The sequence below is a fragment of the Carex rostrata genome, chromosome 2, assembly GCF_964058835.1.
Source record: "Carex rostrata chromosome 2, lpCarRost1.2, whole genome shotgun sequence".
Taxonomy (NCBI): Eukaryota; Viridiplantae; Streptophyta; class Magnoliopsida; order Poales; family Cyperaceae; genus Carex; species Carex rostrata.
The window spans coordinates 10,717,302-10,737,756 of NC_135919.1; the positions used below are offsets into that span (position 1 = coordinate 10,717,302).

Sequence of the window (20,455 nt, forward strand, 5' to 3'; positions counted from 1 at the left end):
ACTATATGCAAACAACATTTCATAAAAGGTAATATAGAAAAATTAGCGATCAACTCATTCTAGAGCTATTAGTAGCTCGGTGCCAAGTGTATAGATTACTTCTCTGTGATCCTGAATAGTTTGTATAGCCCCTTCCTCTACCATAACCTCTTCCTCTACCCCTGAATGAGTCATGCCTATATCCTGTATTATCAAATCCTGACAAGACATAGAAGTAGTATTCATAGATAAAATTAGATGTAAAGAAGGTAATAATTAATTAATAATAGATGAGCACCAATATGTACACAGAGATTATCTTTGACCCAACACATTGTCAACGTCTTCTAGTAGAACAAATTTTCAAACTTGATTTGTAGACGAATAGTTATTTGTCAATTCCAATCTTCAAAGTTCGAATTTAAAAATAAAAAAATAAAAACCTTTTGGAAAGCGAAAGATGGAGCGATGCTTCTTGAATTATTGAACACGGCACAAAACACACACACACATATACAGAAGACACTGATGTTTCACCTTACATTGAGCTTTTGTCAGGTGATAACTCTGTAATTTTTATAAGAAAATGTTAGTTAGATCCTTTTTTTAAACATGAAATTAGAGTCAAAGTTTGTTTATTTATTTTAATGTTGTCCGATTTTGAGTTTACGACTTGTATAAAAACTGTTATCTTAGATGCTAAGCTAGATACAATTTTATGATCATTAGATACATCATATCATGAATTAATCAGTAAAGATTAAGGATGCCAATTATTATTAAAAACAAGCAATTTTCGTCCAACTCTTTTGTATTTACTACTAAATAGTTATTACATTTTATTTAAAATCTAAGGTCCGATTTCCGATTGGCATTTGACCGTATAAAGATAATAAGTTTAGAATTAATTGTTAATATAGCGGTGAAAAAATAATATTTTCGGTGTGAAAAATCATCAATTTAAAATTCACTTGATGAGTTTTTATGGATATTTTGAAGACATCTATTTTTTTTTTAAGGAAACTTCCATTTTTTTTAAAATAAAAAAATGAGTTTGACGAGTCCGATGACCGTTTCCAAGCATAGTAACAATATACACGATAAATTCACAAATAATTTGTATTTTATTTGCTTTTTTATGTTTCTGAACTGAACTTCGAATAAAATGCAAAAAAACGCGAATCACAAATTATTCGCGAGAAAAATGCAAATAGCTTTTTTATTTTTATTTTTTTGTTGGGGGCATGGGTTTTTTTTTGTCTTCTTATTGTATCAAATCATTCTCGAATTATATCTGAATTATATTCAAATCATGAATTTTTGACCCCGCCCAATCGAACTCGAACTATTCATTTGTCACTGTGTTTTCAAGTGCCCGATTAATAACGAGGAAGTGAGAAAAGAAAAACTTGAGCAAGTATGAACACACTATCCAATTAATACCAAGTCCAAAAGAAAAACTTGTTGTGCAAGGAAGTGACAAAGTCCAAGTTGTTTCAATCATACTTAATTGGTAGAATTAATTATCGTATAAATCTCTCTAAAGCTTGTTTCCAGTCAAAACCTTGTCTCAACTAGTCTCTTTCTTTTGGAGGTTCATCATTCATTTTTGCCTTTATTTCTTTACTTTTCACCAACATTTTTCTCCCCCAAATCATGGGTTGCAACTCCATGCTTGTTTTTTTTTTCTCCAGAGACGTATATTTAATTCTTGAGTATGTTTGGATGTGTCAAAAATAGAGGTTATTTGAGAATAAGAGTTATTCAAAATAGTAATGTGTATTCAAATAATATTTTTGCTATACATAATAGTTAGAATATCTGCTATTCTCTATTTCTTGTTATTACAAAAGATTAAAACAAGCTATTCTAACGAGACAAATGCTAAATTTACTTTTCTAGCTATTCTAAGATTGCAACCAAATATGGATGTATCAAAGCCCTTCAATAAAAAAAATAGTTATTCCATCTAGAGTGGAAAAAACGTGAGGTGTCGTGCCGTGCCATGACTTTGAACTCATGCCGTGACTAAAATATTAAGAGGTGATTACGGCACGCAAATGGTCACGCAACATGAGTCACGTCGTGCCCAAACGTAACTCGCGTAACCATTTAATTATAATTTAAGTTAGTTTATTCAAGATTCACCATTTAATTAATATCTAATTATCTTAATTACATGTCATTCGCATGACTACGTGCCGTGCCATAACTAGATTTTTCATGTGACATGCCATGTCGTGCCAAAGTTTCAAAAGATGATCACGACACAGGACACACGAGTCAAGGCACATGCTATGCCGTACCGTTCCGTGATAGAGCCGGCTCCGCCATGCAATTTTTCTCACTCTAATCCCATCCATCCAGAGATTTAATAAATCTGGAGCAGTCTTTTGCATTACGTAAATGATTTTTCAACTAATTGCGCCACCAATTCACCAACTTTTTCTTTGGATTAATTAGTGACCTTGATTGCTTAAATTATCTCAACCAGAAACAATATTTGGTGAGTTAGATTTTATTGTCTATGTGTTTTTTAGCGACTGTGGAACATCTCCTCTGTATATCCAAGTTTGTTGGCTTTGCTCTGCAAAAGTTAAAAGTGTCCCTGTACATTATATTCTACATCATCAAACGCTTTTCATTGATTATGAATTTATGATTATGATTTATACAAGAATCCAAATCGGTGCAATTTTTTTTTTTTACCTGATGAAAACATGGGCGTGCAATCCCAATAATATAAACGGTTATCAGCATCTACGTACATCCTAACAAAATTAATTTCTAAATAATTGTTAATTTTTAAAAATTAAGGTCTTTAAAATTTTTAACTCTCACATTTCTGAAATTAATTTTAGAGTTGTCAGCAATAAATTAAAAGGACAAATAGTTTGAGTCAATTATTTGGCCAGTGTGAAGTTTATAAACAGTTTCTTAATAAGAAACTTTGCTGCATTATTTATAAATAAGAAACTCTCACACATCTCTGAAACTGAGTTAGGAATTACCATATCAGATTAGAAACTCTCATAATACCAGAGATATAGATGCTCTAAGATTTGACTACTACAAAATTGCGTGGTTTGTTATTGTTAAAAATGTGACTAGAATTAGGATGTTGTCAAGCTTAGCAAGTTTTCTGGCGAGCTAAATTTGAAAATTTGTCGAATGATTTCAAATAACAAATTTAAATTGTTAAAATTAATTTACTTTGTTAGTGATGTGTTTACATACAAAATTATAAATTTGAAATTAATTTAGTACAAAGTCGAGCGATAAAAATATGATAAAAAATTAAGGCACAAACCTTCTCTTTTTAATCGCTTGACTTCCTATAGAATTAATTTGAAAAATTATAAATTTTGTATATAAATCTATGGCTCAAAAAGTAGATCAACAATTTAAATTTGTTATTTGAAGCAATTTAATAGATTTTGAAATTAAGCTCATCAAAATATTTAAAAAAATTTAAAAACACCATCGTTCTACTCGTTACAAATTAAGTGCTTGCAAATTATATTGCAGAGTAATATCATTTTTATCGTGCATTTTTTTTTTTTTTTTGAGCTCATCCAAACCAAGAATGTGTTAAGCTTTCGTAAAGTAACTTAAATTTTCAATTTGAATCAAGACTATCCGATCAGAATTTCGACTAGTTTGGCCAAATGCAAAGTTCACATGACCAGCCTTTATTTTTGTACATATTTTGACCGGACAATCTGAATCCAAACTCAAACTTTGAGTTACTTTAGGGAGATTCAAATTCGCCAAGCATGCATCATGCCCAACGAAAAAACTCAGAAAATTTCTAAGTGAAAGATGTCTCAAACATGTCTCAGACAATATATGTTTAATATATTAAACATGTCTCACTATTTCATGATCAGATAACCCTATGGTTGCATTTGGATGTAGTAATAGCATTAACTCGAAAATGACACTATTTTTTTGAGTTATTCAGCGTTTGAATGAAGAGATCTACTCGCTATTATTTGTTTATCTTAATTATACGAGTTACCTCACTACTTTACTAATTCAATCAAAAATTAACTATTCTTCATTATTCTTGAGTTAGCGTTTCAATAGTAAGGCATTTCCATTCCCCTCCAAATTGAGTAAAAGACAGACAAATGGTGGTGTTTTTTCAGTATTTATTCTCTCTGATATCTTTTCTTATTGTCTATATATATCTTACGTGCTAAAAATAAATAGGATCAAATTTCAGACAAAACAGGTGAAAGACACCTCGTATGAATGGACAAAACTTAAAAAAATTAGATTGAAAACCTCAAATGTAAAATGAGGAGGGTTCAAATGCCTCCATTTTTTGTGCCTCCATCATACCTCCATTTTTAAAAACTTAAATAATTCAAAGTTTAAAGCTTAAACGTCAAAATAAAACCGTTAGATGTAATCTATGTTATTTTCTCTATATGCCCATAAAAAATTATCACATTTTGATTTTGCTTTTATATGAATCAATAAGTTGAAAAATCAACGTCTATAAATTATTCACATTTGTATATATTTTTACAAGCTCAAGATGACAATCAAAACAAAGTTGAAATGCCATAATTTTTTACATGTGTATAGATAAAATGATATAGTTCATATCCAACGGTTTTATTTTGAATTTTAAGATTTAAATTTTAAGTTATTAAAGTTTTTAAAAATGGAGGCATTTGAACCCTCCTCATGTAAAATACACGCGTATAAATGCAAATGTGTGATCTCCGAAATTTTGATCACGTGTTTCTATAATCACAAATACGATCCTAACCACGACACTACAAAACCACATTAATATTTTATAAAATAATTACGATGAAGGACTGAATTATATAAAATATTAAGAAAAGAGATGGGCTACGGTGAGTTGCGAAGTAAAGCGACTATTTTACTTCACGCTCATATTTTGCGGTTTTAAAGTTCAAAACGTCGATCCGAATCGTTCATCTTGTTCTCCATATTGAAATGTGCTTGGAGTCCAAATTTTTCATTTTTTTGGATTTTTTTTACTATTTATTAAGCAATTTTAAAAGTCGCTGATCTGATGGTCCAGAAAATTTTACTGTTTTTCACTGTTCACAACAAAACAACAAATTTCAAAAATGCTTAATAAATAGTAAAAAAATTCCAAAAAATGTAAAATTTGGTCTCCAAGCACATTTCAATATGGATTAAACATTTAATAGTTCGGATCGGTCGTTTGGACTTTCAAAATAAAAATACGGCATGAAGTAGAAATGCGTTTTACTTCACAACTCACCGTAGCCCGTCTCTTAAGAAAATGTAAAATTTCTATATACATGGTGATTTTTTTTTTTAATTATAGAGGTTGCCAAGTACTACGGCATTATCTTAAGATTTGTTCCTCATACGACAACAAAAGTAAGTTATTAAATAGTTAACAAAAATAATGTCATCCGTATGAGAAATTATATGTTTGAAATATTTTTTTTATAAATATTAAGGTCTTATTCGGCGTGTTACTGTTTATGTGGGAAAAAAAAATCACTCAGACTGAATTTTTTTTTTCCGACGTGAACAGTAAAATCCAGTTCAAAATTTTCAATTCCTATATTCATTTCTATTCTGTACTGACTGCCAAACAGACCCTAAATAGTTAAATAGTTTAACTTTCAAGTTTAAAGAAAAAATAAGAACAAAAAAGTGTACTGTATTGCAATCTACTTCATCAAATATAGTAACGACACAGTGGGCCCGAACTATTCATAATGCCCCCTCAAGTACATTACAACACACTGCATCGGTTCATTGCGCTATTACATTCATGTGCTCAAGTACTAATGTACTATAGCTTAGTGTATTAATCTCGGGCTGGGCCATGCCGGGCCGGGCATACTCTGGTACGGGCATGGGTATCACGGGTAGACGGATATCTCGGATATTTTTTTCAAAAACCGTGCCCTGTCCGTTCTATACCTGTGCCCATTGTACCCTTAAGGGGCAGGGCGGTCCGGTCCGGTTTATTTTTTTTTCTTTTTTTTAAAATTAAAGTGGAGGGAAAGGGGGATTTTTTATTTTTAAATTAAAGTGGGTCGGGTATAGGGGCAGGGCACGGATACGCGGGTACGGGTATGGTCGGGTACAGGTATGGTCGATCCAGGTAGGGTCGGGAATTTGCCAAAAAAATCGTGACCGGCCCGATTTTTGCCCGTACCTGTGTACCCATTTATCCGACCTATACCCAAACTCGGACACGGATACCCCGGGCATAGGGTACGAGCGGGCAGGGCACGGGCTGCCCTAGGAGGGCAAAATTAATACACTACTATAGCTCTTTTTTTTTTCCGATGCTAATTTTATTTGATTTCTTTGATATTGATCTAAATCCTTCAAGAGAAGGGTTCAAATGCCTTCATTTTTTGTGTCTCCACCATGTCTCAATTTTTAAAAACTTTAATAATTCAAAATTTAAAACTTAAAAGTCAAAATAAAATCGTTAGATCTGATCTATGTTATTTTCTCTATGAGCTTATAAAAAATTATGACATTTAAACTTTGTTTTTATGTGAACCAATAGGTTAAAAAATCAACGTCTATAAATCATCCACATCAGTGCATTTTTTACAAGCTCTTGATGACAATCAAAATAAAATTAAAATGTCATAATTTTTTACACATGCATAGATAAAATAATGTAAATCATATCCAACGGTTTTATTTTGACTTTTAAGTTTTAAATTTTAAATTATTAAAGTTTTTAAAAATGAAAGCACGGTAGAGACACAAAAAATAAAGGCATTTGAACCCTCATCCTTCAAAATGATTAATGTACCTCCAAAATAATTTATCTCATTGTCTCCATAAAATTCCAGCTGATAATAAAGTACAAAATTAAAATCAATTTATAATAATTAAAGGTAAATGAGTGATCGCAGAAGGAAAACTACAATGTATAAAACTTTGTGTAGCACTTGTCTTGTCAAACTTTTTACGATGCATTGATCATGGAATTATTAGTACGTGTCCGTGCATTGTAACTGAAACATAATATAAGAGAACAAAAAATTTCATACAAAATAACATATTTTCACAAAAAGAAGGATCAATAAAAATAATAACTATTCAGCAATTAAAAAATAGACCAACATATTTTCATATAAATGTAAATCTCATTCTTTAATGAAATACTTATGAGATTTTTTTTTTACTGATACATACAAGAGATTTGTTTTTATATTTATGTTGCTTAATGGGGAAACAAGAGAAAAAAAATCATTAAAATAAGTTGTATTATTTGTTGTTGTCATATTATGACTTTTGTTAAAGTTATATGGGTTATATTTATATGTTATCTTAAATAAATAATAAAATTATGTTTAATTAAACGAGATCATTAAATGGCAAACAACATTTCTTATATGATACAAAAATAAATAAATGAAAACATAACTGATTAATTCAAAATTTTCTTAAATGACATTTAGAAAATAGAAAGAAATTGTTATAACATGAAATTTAAAGATGATTAATTAATTATAAATCATAATTAATTATTAGTAATTAATAATTTTAATAAATTGAAACCAATTAAAACTTTTAACTTAAATGAATTAAACGTAAAAATGAATAAAATCGTTAAAACACTATATAAATAACCTGTGAGAATTTATGTCAAATTAATCAAAACTATTAATGTAAAATAGGGTATTGTATTATATTATTATTAATTTAGTGAGGTCTTTGAGATATTTCAACTGCGAGGTAGTATAGGAAACAAATATAATTTCGTACCTAAAACACTCTAGTCGTGGTAGTCAAAAAGCCGATTGAAAGATCGAAAAACCTTTAAAATTGCATGAACAAACCCAGCTCATTGTGCGGGTAGTGAAAATACCGTGCGCAGAGTACTCGAGGATAGTCTATACCGATGTCACGCATTTTGACTTTATTTATAGGACCTTTAGACAAGATATACGAGTACTAGTGCTTTTGCTTCGTGCACCGGATTCGTTAGATCATGTGTCACTTTCTGGTGTTTTACTTTATTATGATGTGGGTTGTATGGACATTTATATATGTATGTTTATTTGCAGATTCTATGACTTGTGCTTTTATTCGTATTATTCACGCTTTCACATTTATTTAATTATTTATATTTGTTAAGCCTTGCGTGTTTATTGAGTTAATGGACACGAGGTGAGGATTAACCATTCCCTAATATGAAATTCTCGGTTTGGGGTGTAACAGAAACCTAGACAAAAAAAAGGCAAACTAAATAGACTTGTGGCAAGTACGTATCTAAATTAATTTAGATTTCTACACTTACAAAAACATAAAAAAAGATGCACATTATCAGAAGAAAGTAGACTATTTAATTGGAGGACTGATAATCAATCTGAAATTTCATATTTTAATCACAACCATTAACGAATCATAATATCTACGTGTTTATTATAAGAATAGATATTTCATCACAGATTATGGAAGTACAATTCGGGTCTAATCGGAATCCTCTCTTCCACTCTCCAATCGGATTTAGAATTGAATTTGAGGAAAATACAATAATCAGGAGAATAATTTGTTCAATGTGATTTGAAACAACGAAAATTGTGCACTAAAAAATAACATCATGCAAAAAATAAAAATTATTTTTTGATCTAGTAGTAAAGACAATGTCTTCCATATAAGAGATTGTAAATTTAAAATCTTAATGACATAATTTTTTGTGAATATTCAATAGTTGAGTGACCTAATCTGCATTTTTTACTCAAACAAAATAATACACCAAACTAAAATGCGAGAATTAAGTTATTTATATTTAATTTTGTAGTCAATAAATTAAAAACTAGTGAAGTGTCACCTAATTGAGAATACATTACCGATAGTTTAAGCGACAAAAGCGGAAGTTTGAACAACCGATTTTTTTAGTTGCCATTTGAATAAATAAAAAATACCGAGTTGACATGAAATTAAAAGAAAAAAAAAAATTACCCGATAAACAGGATGGCATTAGGGGTGCAAACGGATTGGATATTATCCATTCGGATCCGGATCCGTATCCGATTTTTTGCGGATACGGATATTCGGATACGGATAATTTGTGGATACGGATACTGATATTACTTATGCGGATATGGATACGGATACGGATATGGTTTCAATTTTCAAAAGTGGATACAAATAATATCCGTATCCGTAATTTTTAATTTAACAGATATCCGTGTACTGACCCAGTAAAAAGTTTTCTAAAATCAGACCTTTCGAATTATCTCAATTTCATTTCTCCGCGAACCTTTCAACTTCTCTAGAATCATACCCGATAATATTCGTAACCTTTGGACTTTCTTCTTTCATTGTGGCGGAGCGGAGGCTCAATAATAATAATTATTGTTGGCAAATTGCTGTTTTGTTTCTCAAATTGTTGCTTTGTTTCCCATATTGCCGCAGAGGCAAAAAACTTCCACAAATAGATCATTTCCAAATTGTTGGTTTGTTTCACTGAATTGGACGAGTTCCTTTCTCGACAATTCAACTTCTATTCTCAATTTTCAGACCTAAGGTACAAACAATAGTTTTATTTTGATTATTATTGTTAGATTATTGCTCATGTGACTCATTCTCATTGAATTTTGACCACTGTTGTTGGATTTTAATTTTGACTAACTTAATTTCTATTATTTTTGTTAGATCTTTTTATTTACGGTATTGTCTCTTAGTGAGATTTTAGGGACAGGTGTCATGGCCTGATGCAAGCCATTTCTCAATGCAAACCCGCTCATATGTCTGAAAATATTCAAATGTTACATTTTTCTTTTTATTTTAGAAATACATGTGTTTAGAGAGAATATCTTTTGTGTTGGTATATTTTGATTGGAATTATAGTTATGTTGGTGAATTTTAGTTAATTGGATATGGTTGGTGAATTGATGAATTTTAATTATGGCTATATATATATTTTGTAATGGCATAACATATGTATTTTGAATTAAGAATCCGAATTATATCCGTATTCGTATTCGTATCCGAAAAATATTCGATCCGTATCCGTTTAATATCCGATTCGTATCCGTATCCAATTAATATCCGAAAAAAATACGGATACGAATATGGTTTTAGCACTATCCGATCCATTTGCACCCCTAGATGGCATACAGATATTATTCTGATTTTTTTTTTCCAGTTTTATATCAACTCTGTATTTGTCTTTATTTGTTTTCAAATGGTAACTAAAATTCGGTTTCAATAATGGGTTCAACCGTACAAAATTATTTCTTGAGAAAATACGAAGATTAATGATATAAATATTTTTCAATAATATTGGGGGTCAATTTTAACTATATATGATATATTTATTTTGAAAATACATATGATATGAAACTGTGTGCTATAAAATTGACTCTTATTTTTATCTCGTAGATTCGCTCCGATTTGAGTCTGTATTATCTGAGATAAATAATTTTTTTAGTTTATCTCAAAATCGGGCCATATTCTATTTGGAGCCTATTTGGAAATTGGAATTGACGTGGTAGTATTAACTGTTGCTTTAAAATTCGTATAGTATAAATTTGAATGGTTCGAACTTTTTATAGATCAACTCTATTTTTGAGATAGTATGATGCGAATTTAATCATTTATTAAAGAAAAAAAAAAACGCATCAAACTCGGCAGCATCAAATTTCGGTTTAAATGGATCGGTTCAGTTTAGATTTCTCAAAACTGATTAAATCGAACCGACCATTTTATATTGGCTCGGCTCTAATTTTATTGGTATTATAATGATTTCATTAAATCAAATCGGACCGAACCAAGCCGAACCTCAATTGTTGTGTATGACAATGTATTATTTTCATTAATAATAGTACCAATAAGTTTACTTTGGTTTGAACCGAACAAACCGAAATTTACTTCGGTTTCTTCGGTTCGGTTCTTAATCGGTTTAGTTTGATTTGAACCGAACTGACCACTTAAACACTCCTACTTGGCAGGAGTTCGTATCCTCTCAGGTATTGCAAGGATTACCCTCACTTTACAGTTTGAGATTCAGGTCAGCAATATTTTGGGCTTTGAGATTCGCGCCAAGTTAAAATGAACGGTCCAGATCTAGTAATTGTAAAAGATTCCCTTATCAGGTATTGGAGAGGATGTGAATTCTACATGGCAGGGACAAATTTACTGAGGAAAAAACTCTCTAACTTGAAGGCCCCGTTCGGCTAGGGCCTCCTTAAGCCTCCTTAAGGCTAAAGGAGCCTCCTTTAGCTTCCTTAGCCACTTAATCTTGCCGAACACCGGTTCCTTAGCGCGGATTAAGACAACCTCCTTTAGCCTCCTTTTGCCCGGATCTTAATCCCCTGCCCGTTCCTTAAGGCACCTCCCCCCCTTCCTTTAGCTTCCTTTAGCCATCTTAATCCTTCGCCCCTTCCTTTAGCTTACCGAACAACCCCTCCTTAGCACGGATTATTATTTAATCCACCATGTGTTGCCGAACGGGACCGAAGGGTTTATTCATATAATTGGCCGAAAAGGTCTTCTCTTCTCTCCCGATTGCACAATCAGAAATTCAGATTAAGGCAAGCGACACAGAAGAAAATGGATCGGGTACAGATGCTGTTAGTGGGTCTACCGATATTCCTTCTCTGCTCCGATCTCATCAATATCTTCTCTCCTCCACCACCACACCACCCTCTCCACCGCCCGCCGCACGGCCACCACCCCCACCACCCCCATCACCCCCATCACCCCCACCACCCCCACCACCCCCACCACCCTCACCACCCTCACCACCCCCACCACCTCCTGCCGCCGGTTGAACCCGTTCTTCAAAACCCCTCCGATTCCGCCTTCACTACTCCCGTACGTTTTCCCTTCCATAATTATGATAAATCTAATGGTGATTCTTTGTTTTGTTGGGATTTTAGTTGCTGAAACCTAAGAGCAGATAATTAGAAACAACAGAAGCGAATAACTTGATATTATCAATCCTTGTTAGCTAATTCCAAATATTCTATAGTTCCTGGAACTTTATACAAGATTGCGAGTTTGAAATCTTCAAATTGATTTTCTTTGGTCTTACCTTCTTTCTTGTGATTGGTAATTAACAGGAGCCTCATCTTGGTGGAGTTGGTTATGGCACAACAATCGAGCTGAAATTTTGTGCCTCTTGCTCCTATAAGTCAGTTTTTTGTACCATATTACAGTTTATAAAATTTTATTACAGCAGATGGATATAATAAGAGATTTGCTAATTGCAACATAGCTTAAAATCATACATAAGTATTAATAGATTACTAATTTATCAGGGGAAATGCCATGACCATGAAGAAAATGCTAGAAGCTTCCTTCCCTGGCATTGATGTGATTTTAGAAAACTACCCTCCGGCCCTCCCGAAACGTCTTCTAAGCAAAGCGGTACCGATTGTCCAGATGGGGGTTGTTGCTATAATAACAGCTGGTGATCATATTTTCCCAAGGCTGGGTATGGCCCCACCGGCATGGTACTTCTCTTTACGTGCCAATCGCTTTGGTGCAATTGCTAGCACTTGGCTGTTTGGTAACTTTCTCCAGTCATTCTTACAGAGCTCCGGTGCATTTGAAGTGTACTGCAATGGAGAATTGGTATAGCAAAGTTTCTTCATATTGTTATTTTCTATTTACTAGGTTTCTTTGTTCAGAATTGCCATACTATCCACTTGACCGAACAGGTATTCTGGAACAAATCCTGTACTCGTTGGTATATGCTGGCATGCTGCTACTTGTGAACCATTTAAAAGAAAAATAAAAATTCAGCAAGTGTTAGTAGGCAGGCAATGGTATTTGGTACTGATACTCCCTTTTTATATATACTCCTGACTAGTCACACTAGTGTCAATAGCAGCTAGGTTTTTGTTCTAGTGACATGATTTTATTCTAAATTGCTATAGGTTTTCTCTAAGTTGATGGAGCAGAGGTTCCCGAGTGAGGTTGAGTTGAGAGGGCTGATTGGCAGTAGATTGTCCGACTCCCAATTTGGAAAGAATCTAGATCAAGTTTGGTCATAGAAAAAATATGTTTGTCAATTGGTATTTCTAATTTCCAATGAATTTATTTTTGTATTTTGAAAAAATCTGGAAACTTGGTCTCAGAGTACTACTCCCTTGTAACTTATATGACAACTTCTGGTAGAATAATTTAGTTTCATGGATGGAGGGCTTATTTAAAGGATTTTGGTGCTCTTGCAAATGACTTTGGTTAATTTTGGAATTTGAGCAGTATTGAAAGATTAAAATAATCTGAATATCTCGCACAACCTTAACTGAGGTGCACAAATTAATATGATGTGTTAACTTTGCTTGAAATTGTTACATTTGTGCAAATTTGGTTGAAAGAGTTTTCTTTTTTACTAATAGCGTTTCCTGTGAACCCTCAGATGCAGGACAATTTTGCTGTGTGATACTTGTATTATCTTAATATGTTCATAATTACTTTCTTGATATGCTTGACGTTTTGAACAAATATCATGGTATTGTATCATTATTGGATCATACGATCATGTATACTATACCCTAAGAAACAATATATGATCAATACTGTTTATTCACGGAGGAATGAAAGTCATGAATTTCCACACCATTTTTACTTTAAAGAGAAATTTAGATATATGTCCATCATAACTTGATGATTTAGATATTTTCTCATCAAAATTAGTTATTTTTCCATCTATATTCACGTATTGCGCGCGCACACACAGACTAATATGCTTTCCGTGCTACCGAGTCAAATTTCAAAAAATCACATTTGAAACTTCGAACTAAGTAGCTCAGTAAATTGGTTATATATTGAAGTTGCAGAATACCAATTTTACTATTTTTATAATTTGTCACTATTGTTTATGATTTATAAAAGATAGCAAAAAATGGTCTAAAAATAAAATAATATTGCCAATGTTTTAGGTCATTTTTTGTCATATTTCATAAATCATAAAAAAATAGTAAAAAAAATTCAAAAAATAGCAAAAATTGGTATTCTACAAGTTCAATATATAATAAATTTACTTAATTACTTAGTTTGAAGTTTCGAATGTGATTTTTTGAAATTTGGATTGGTAGCACTTCGGTCGAAGTGCTATATTAGTCAATACGAATAAAAGGATGTATATATAGTCAATTCGGCATATTAGTCACCGAATTCAACGGCCTAAGTGCTACCGAAAGCATATTAGTTAACGGATTCGAATACAAATACGTAATGAAAAATTGAGTTGTATACTTTAAGATACAAAGTGCCTTGTTGTTGTCTTGAAACATGAGCTAAAATCAATTTAACAAAGACTAAAACCATACTACATTCACGGGCTAAAGTCTTGAATGTAAAAGAATGGAGAGTGAATAAATGGAAGTAAAAAGGAAAGAAAATAACACTATTGTAGCACCATCACCAGTGAAAAATAGATTAAATTGGAAACCGAATTGTATTATCATTTATCCCACAATCAAAACTGAAATGAATATGAGATAATTATATAACAACTTTTACCCGGAGCAGTAAAGTTAGAGCCGGTTTAAAGCAATTTTGGATATGCATAATTGCGGATACGGATACGGATATTCACCTTCATGAAATTATCCGTATTCGTATCCGCCATTATTTCACTATATACAAAAAATATTTTTTATCTGTATCCATTAATCCGAATTTGGATAATCTCCGAATACGGAACAAATACGGAGCGAATTATCCTTATTCGTTTACACCCCTAGCTAAGGGCCCTTTCGTTCTCTTTTCAAGTCTTTCAACAAGTAAACCATAACCGGTAACTCGATATTCAAAAAATCCTTTATTCTACTATTTAAGTATCTGATCACTGAGTTCTAAATAATTTGTCAGCAAGCAAGCAAGACTGAGAGAGACGCATCACGACGCAAATTCAAATTCCGTGAATAACTCAAAACTTTTTGGATAATGACCGTTCGATCAGAACCAACATAAATATTGAAGAATCCTATTCATTATGGACATAGGTATGAACTGAATAGGAATGAATTCTAATCGGACAGTCTATATCTAAACTCAAATTTGAGTAACTCTAGGGATTCGGACCCATAACACCAAAAGTATTCAGAATAAGTATCCTTTCAAGACAATGAGATCCACAACTTTGCGGTCCATATTTATTCAATCTGATTGTAGGAGTTTTCTTTAAGGATACGTTTGGATGAAACAAAGAATAACTCGAAATAGCTCGTTAATCTCAAATTCGGAATAGTCGCTAACTCAACACTTTATAGGAATAGCGAAATAGTAGTTAACGTGAGCTATTCCTTGTGTTGAGAATAACATTTTTTTTACCCAAACGTGAATATAACTCGTTAGGAATAACAGCTATTCCTGTGTCATCCAAATATACCATAAGAGATTCATGTCATGTTAAAAGAACGATTTGAATTTAATAATTCTAAAAGATTCTCTTTGACGGCACCAGGGAGGATATGAATTCGGATCTCCGTGCAGGAACAATTATCCTCTTTTGTAAAAGATTCTCTTGTTTGAGATATATCAATTACTCTCAGTCACTTTGAGATTGGGGCTATTGCAGTAGGCAGTATTATTTGGGCTTTGAGATTCGTGCAAGATAAAAGAACGGTCCGGATCCACTAATTCTAAAAGATTCCCTTTTACGGTGTGAATTCTCCGTGCAGTGCACAGGCGGTCCCCTGGTCCGAGTCCAGCCACTATATATATGCACAACTAATCCCAAGGCTTTCAGAAAAGGTACCTGGGCCTGGATCATGTTGACACGGGCCAGTTTTTCGTTGGCCCAAATTGAGCCCGATAACCCAACAGTCCCAACCCTAATTTTATTCAATAACAGCATTGTCCCAATTTTGGCAGGGTTCTAACTTCTAACAGCACTGTCCCCCACCTTAATTCTCCTCTTTCTCTAAATTTCGATCTTTTGCTCTTGTAAGCTCTATAGTTGTGATAATTCGAATCGAACCCAGTATTCTACTGTTTCGTGCATGGCCGTAATTTAAACGGAGAAAATGGGTCGGAATTGTGAAGTGTGCAAGGAGGTACAGTTCAAGTACAAGTGCCCCGCTTGCCTTACTCCGTAGTAAGCTCCATTTTACTTATCTTTTTGCTTGCTTTGCATAATGGCTTGTGTTATTTTATCAATTTGTTTTTTCAAGGCTTCCGAGCAACTATTTTTTTTTTTTAGCTTCACCCAAAATAAAAATTAGCAAAATGGAATAATACTAATTTGTTTTTCCTCTGTTTACTTTCAGTTGTTCTGTGGCTTGTTTCAAGAAACACAAAGGTACTATCTTTAACAAATTGTCATCATCTTTTTTTTTGGCCATTCTGTCTAAGTTATTTATTTATTTATTTTCTTTCCTTTTTGATAAAATGAAGATGCATGATTTTATCATACTGGATAAGTTAACATTTATGCCTGATTCTGGTATCTAGTTTATTTACTGAGGATATGCAATTTTTCTTTTAGATAAAAAAAAAATGATTCAGCTCTAGGGGTCTACATGTCCTCATAATGTCTGGATAGAAGTTAAAAGAACTTTACTCAATTTTATTCTTGCAGAGAACCTTTGCCAGAAGGTACAGCCTCCTATTGAAGAAGCTAGTAAGCATAGACTTGTTTGTTTGATTTTTACAAATTTGATTTTTAGATGATCCCTCGTAAAATGTAATTGTTCTTGGTATTTATACTAGGCTTATGCAGTTGCTATTTGTGTAGTTGCCCAGCCAGTAGACATTAGACTTTACAAGTTGAAAGCATTATTTAAGTGAAAAGCTTGTTTCAAATATTATGGTATTAGTGGTTTCATCTTTGATCAAGCAATATATACTGGAAATACTTGGTGAGCAAATATGTTCAACTCATTGTATGTGTTATACATACTATTAAGTTATTGACATTCATGACTTAGTCTATAGTCTATACAATTACATAATTTAAATATGCCAATGGCATATATCTAACTTTCAATTTTTTTTATTCTGTAATTCTTAGCAGCAACAAATGAATCGACTCAGCCAACTCAGCCCCTTGAGAATGAAAGCTTCAAATCAAGTGGTATAGATTTTACACCATTCATTTTACTGATACTTAAGTAGATAGCAGAAAATTTATTCGTGCACTAAATGCTTCCAGATATTACATGTGAATAAATTTTGCTGAATCTGTTGCCTTAAAGTTATTCGGAATTATGAATTACTTCTACTTTAGTTTGATCAAACTATTTTTTTATTCTAAGCATAGTTGCTTCCGTTATTTATTTATGGGGGGATTTCATGTATACGCCTCAAAAACTTAATATGTAGTTGTGTAAGAAATATGTTCAGTTTTCTAATTGGTCTATTTCCAAGGGCAAATGGTTTATTTATCTACTTTTGATGCATAGGGATAAGCTTGTGTGCACGTCACCGGTAAGAAAATGAACCATTTGCCTCAGCCAATTAGAAGATTGAGTTTCTTTTTGACTTGATATTCATGCCTGATGCTGGTATCTAGTTTATTTTGTGAGGATGTATAATTTTTCTTTTGGATTAAAAAATGATTCAGCTCTAGATGTCTACAGGTCCTCATAATATCTGTATCGATGTTAAAAGAACTTAACTTATTTTTCTTCTTGCAGAAAACCTTTGCCAGAAGTTACAGCCTCCTGTTGAAAAAGCTAGTAAGCACATACTTGTTTGTTTGATATTTACAAATTATTGATCCTCAGATGATCTCTCCTAAAATGTGATTGCTCTTAGTAATTATACTGGGCTTATGTAGTTGCTATTTGTGTGATTGCCCAGCTAGTATACATTATAATATTGACAGTATTATTTAAGTGAAAAGCTTGTTTCAAGTATTATGGTATTAGTGGATTCATCTTGATAAAATGGTATGTACTGGAAAGAGCTGGAGAAGAAATATATGTTCACCTCAGTTATCTGTTATCCATACTGTGAAGTTATTGACATTCATGACTTAGTCTATGCAATTACATAATTCAAATGTGCCAATGGCATATATCTAACTTACATTGTATTCTGTTTACAATGAGACTTTTTGTTTTATTTTGTAATTTTTAGCAGCAACAAATGAATCGACTCAGCCAACTCAGCCCCTTGAGAATGAAAGCTTCAAATCAAATGGTATTGCTTTTACATATTTGACCATTCATTTTACAGATACTCAAGTAGATAGCAGAATTAGATATTTCATTTGAATAAATTTTGCTGAATCTATTGCCTCAAAGTTATTCACAATCATGAGATACTTCTACTTCAGTTTGATCAAACTATGTAGCTCATCAATTTAATTTTTCTTTTCATTTTAGTTGAAGTTAAAATTCATTCAGGAAAAACCATTGAAGTTGAAGAAGAGAACTCGATTGTCAGCAAAGAGCGATTGTATTCTTTAGGTATGATCTCTGATTCTTTTTCAAATCCAGCTTTCTTTATGCTTTTCTTGTGCAGTAATTGTTGTTTTCTGACTTCTAACTTACATTAACAGTGCCAAATGGTATCGGTGGTTAGTACCAGTGGAAGTAAATAGAGGGAAAGGGGTATTAACTATTAAGCACCCCTTATAAATTGAACTTTTCAGTCTGTCCTTGAAAATTTTCAATTTTTACAAAAAAAATATTATACCATTAGCCCCCCCTCATAAAATGAAATTACAGAACACTTATTTATCCAGCCCCACCTATCTCAATTTTCTGATTCAGCCCCTGGTGGTTAGGCTATACAACTTTCATGTTACACATCTAAAATTTACAAATCTACACATGGTTATTGCAATCTCACGTCTCTAATTGTATCATGATCAGTGGAGTGCAAGGAGATAAGAGATGCCCTTAAGAGCAACGAGTTACAGAATTTGATATTAAGGATTGACAGCTCAGAAGAACCAGAACAAGTAAATATAATGCCTTTGCATCTAACTTCTTTGTGGATTAACTTTGATTAAAATCGCACTAAACTTTCATTTGAATAGTTATCTCATATGGCAAGCTGATTTTGCCAAAAAAAGCTGAAAAATAAATTTCCTTGCAAAAGTAGGTTCTCTCATGCAAAAACCAAAAACCTTATAATATGCAAATATCGATTTATAAGTTCACTTCTTATGTCAGCTAATATATAAGCTATGCCAAAATTCGTGGGCAGTTTGATCAACATCCAGCAGCCAGATCACAGTGAGAGCTTTTGAGGGGTTTTAATCCAGGTCATTGGATTTTGATCAGACAGCCCACAAGCAGTGTCATAGTTTTTATGGCAGTTCATATGAACTCCCAATACAAGAATACAGGTTATAAGAAAAAGACATAGTTACTTTTCCCTCATTACTAAAGGGGCCGAATTGTTCATCAGCAAGATAGTTTTTTCTTTCCATAGTATATTCTTTGTTTTGCGCATTGATTTAAGTCTACTTGTTAAGACAATTTAATTTATATCATTAACTGTTGTTTTTCACATTTTGAAGCCGTGAGTTTCTTACACACATTTTTTTTTTTTTTTGAAAAAAGGCAGAAGCCCATTTCATATATGAAACATAGAGTTAATTACATTGTACTATAACTGCAAATCTTATACACATTTTATTTTTATTTCTCTTAAAATGATAGGAATTGGATAAGGCTATGGGAAGTCAATATTTTCATGAATTCACTGAGAAGGTATGTTTGCTCTTTGACTCTCTCGAAGAGTTAACTGTTAAGAAGCCAATTCTAACGCTGTTTTGTTATTAACAGTTTAATTATCCCATGCAGATTCTAGATGTTATTAGTAAAAGAGACGGTTGAAGTTGTGCATGGAACTGGGAAGCATGGATTTTTTCAAGGCAATGCTCAGGCTTTGATGGAAACATCCTCACACCTAACACATGGGACTGTTTCTTGTCAAGAAACAGTGTTGAGCTGAAAGCTCCTAATATTTGTCTTTTGTTCAAATTTCAAAGTCTTGCTTGAAAATAAGTGGCACTGTTGGCAGTTAAAAGAAATGTATAATTGACGTTTCATTGTGTTGGGCCTCTCTGAGGAGGTATACTTTGAATGAGATCAATCGTCAATTATTTTATCAAATTTGATCGTATGATTGAAAACTTTTATTTTTCATTAATAAATGTTTTGTTGTTGATAATAAAGTATGCCTAATTTGATGTACAAAATTAATGATTTATTATGTAATAATCTATTGAATTTTTATATTTTTTCATGTTCAATTCTATTTAATATTATTTGTCTTTATTTATAAGCGACATTCTTTTGTTTTATATATGCTTCTAATTTTTAAATTGAAGTTTAAAAAATGATTTTAGTATTCTATTTTGACGTTAGCAACATGTTCAAATTTATCGCAAGTTGCGTTCATATGTCATGCGTTTTGGTTAATTGAATACCATCGATCTCTCTAATTCCAATTCTAAATAATAAGTCCCCTCTTATGTTTGCTACAAATTAGGGATAATAGCCAGAGCTCTAGAATTTTTGTTAGGGGGACAAAAAATAACAAATCGGATTCA

The 20,455-nt window shown here is 32.4% G+C and overlaps 2 protein-coding genes across 9 annotated transcripts; both read left to right on the forward strand.

The window, feature by feature from the left end:
* The first annotated feature begins 11,467 nt into the window (after window positions 1-11,467).
* On the forward strand, window positions 11,468-13,188 carry LOC144574269 (selT-like protein). Its single transcript, XM_078324196.1, has 4 exons — window positions 11,468-11,802; window positions 12,051-12,121; window positions 12,249-12,564; window positions 12,870-13,188. Exons 1-4 carry the CDS (start codon window positions 11,539-11,541, stop codon window positions 12,984-12,986), a joined length of 768 nt encoding a protein of 255 aa, XP_078180322.1. The 5' UTR covers window positions 11,468-11,538; the 3' UTR covers window positions 12,987-13,188.
* A 2,632-nt stretch (window positions 13,189-15,820) lies between these two features.
* LOC144574277 (HIT-type Zinc finger family protein) lies at window positions 15,821-20,015 on the forward strand. Of its 8 annotated transcripts, none has more exons than XM_078324235.1 (10): window positions 15,822-16,039; window positions 16,212-16,243; window positions 16,523-16,564; window positions 16,958-17,017; window positions 17,580-17,621; window positions 18,028-18,087; window positions 18,273-18,356; window positions 18,765-18,853; window positions 19,560-19,610; window positions 19,704-20,015. In XM_078324235.1, exons 1-10 carry the CDS (start codon window positions 15,969-15,971, stop codon window positions 19,734-19,736), a joined length of 564 nt encoding a protein of 187 aa, XP_078180361.1. In that variant the 5' UTR covers window positions 15,822-15,968; the 3' UTR covers window positions 19,737-20,015. The 8 variants fall into 8 exon arrangements, with proteins under 8 accessions (XP_078180375.1, XP_078180361.1, XP_078180352.1 ...); XM_078324226.1 differs by having other exon boundaries at window positions 15,823-16,039; window positions 16,955-17,017; window positions 18,025-18,087; window positions 18,279-18,356; XM_078324215.1 differs by having other exon boundaries at window positions 15,824-16,039; window positions 16,955-17,017.
* The last annotated feature ends 440 nt before the right edge of the window (window positions 20,016-20,455 follow it).

What these genes read in the sequence shown, in the direction of transcription:
- LOC144574269 (XM_078324196.1), top strand. Translation starts at nt 11,539, where the DNA reads ATGGATCGGGTACAGATGCTGTTAGTGGGTCTACCGATATTCCTTCTC. An exon ending in ATTCCGCCTTCACTACTCCC is followed by an intron (nt 11,803 to 12,050) that starts GTACGTTTTCCC and finishes GGTAATTAACAG; the next exon opens with GAGCCTCATCTTGGTGGAGT. An exon ending in TGTGCCTCTTGCTCCTATAA is followed by an intron (nt 12,122 to 12,248) that starts GTCAGTTTTTTG and finishes CTAATTTATCAG; the next exon opens with GGGAAATGCCATGACCATGA.
- LOC144574277 (XM_078324209.1), top strand. Translation starts at nt 15,969, where the DNA reads ATGGGTCGGAATTGTGAAGTGTGCAAGGAGGTACAGTTCAAGTACAAG. An exon ending in TGAAAGCTTCAAATCAAGTG is followed by an intron (nt 17,018 to 17,579) that starts GTATAGATTTTA and finishes TTCTTCTTGCAG; the next exon opens with AAAACCTTTGCCAGAAGTTA. An exon ending in GCCTCCTGTTGAAAAAGCTA is followed by an intron (nt 17,622 to 18,024) that starts GTAAGCACATAC and finishes TGTAATTTTTAG; the next exon opens with CAGCAACAAATGAATCGACT.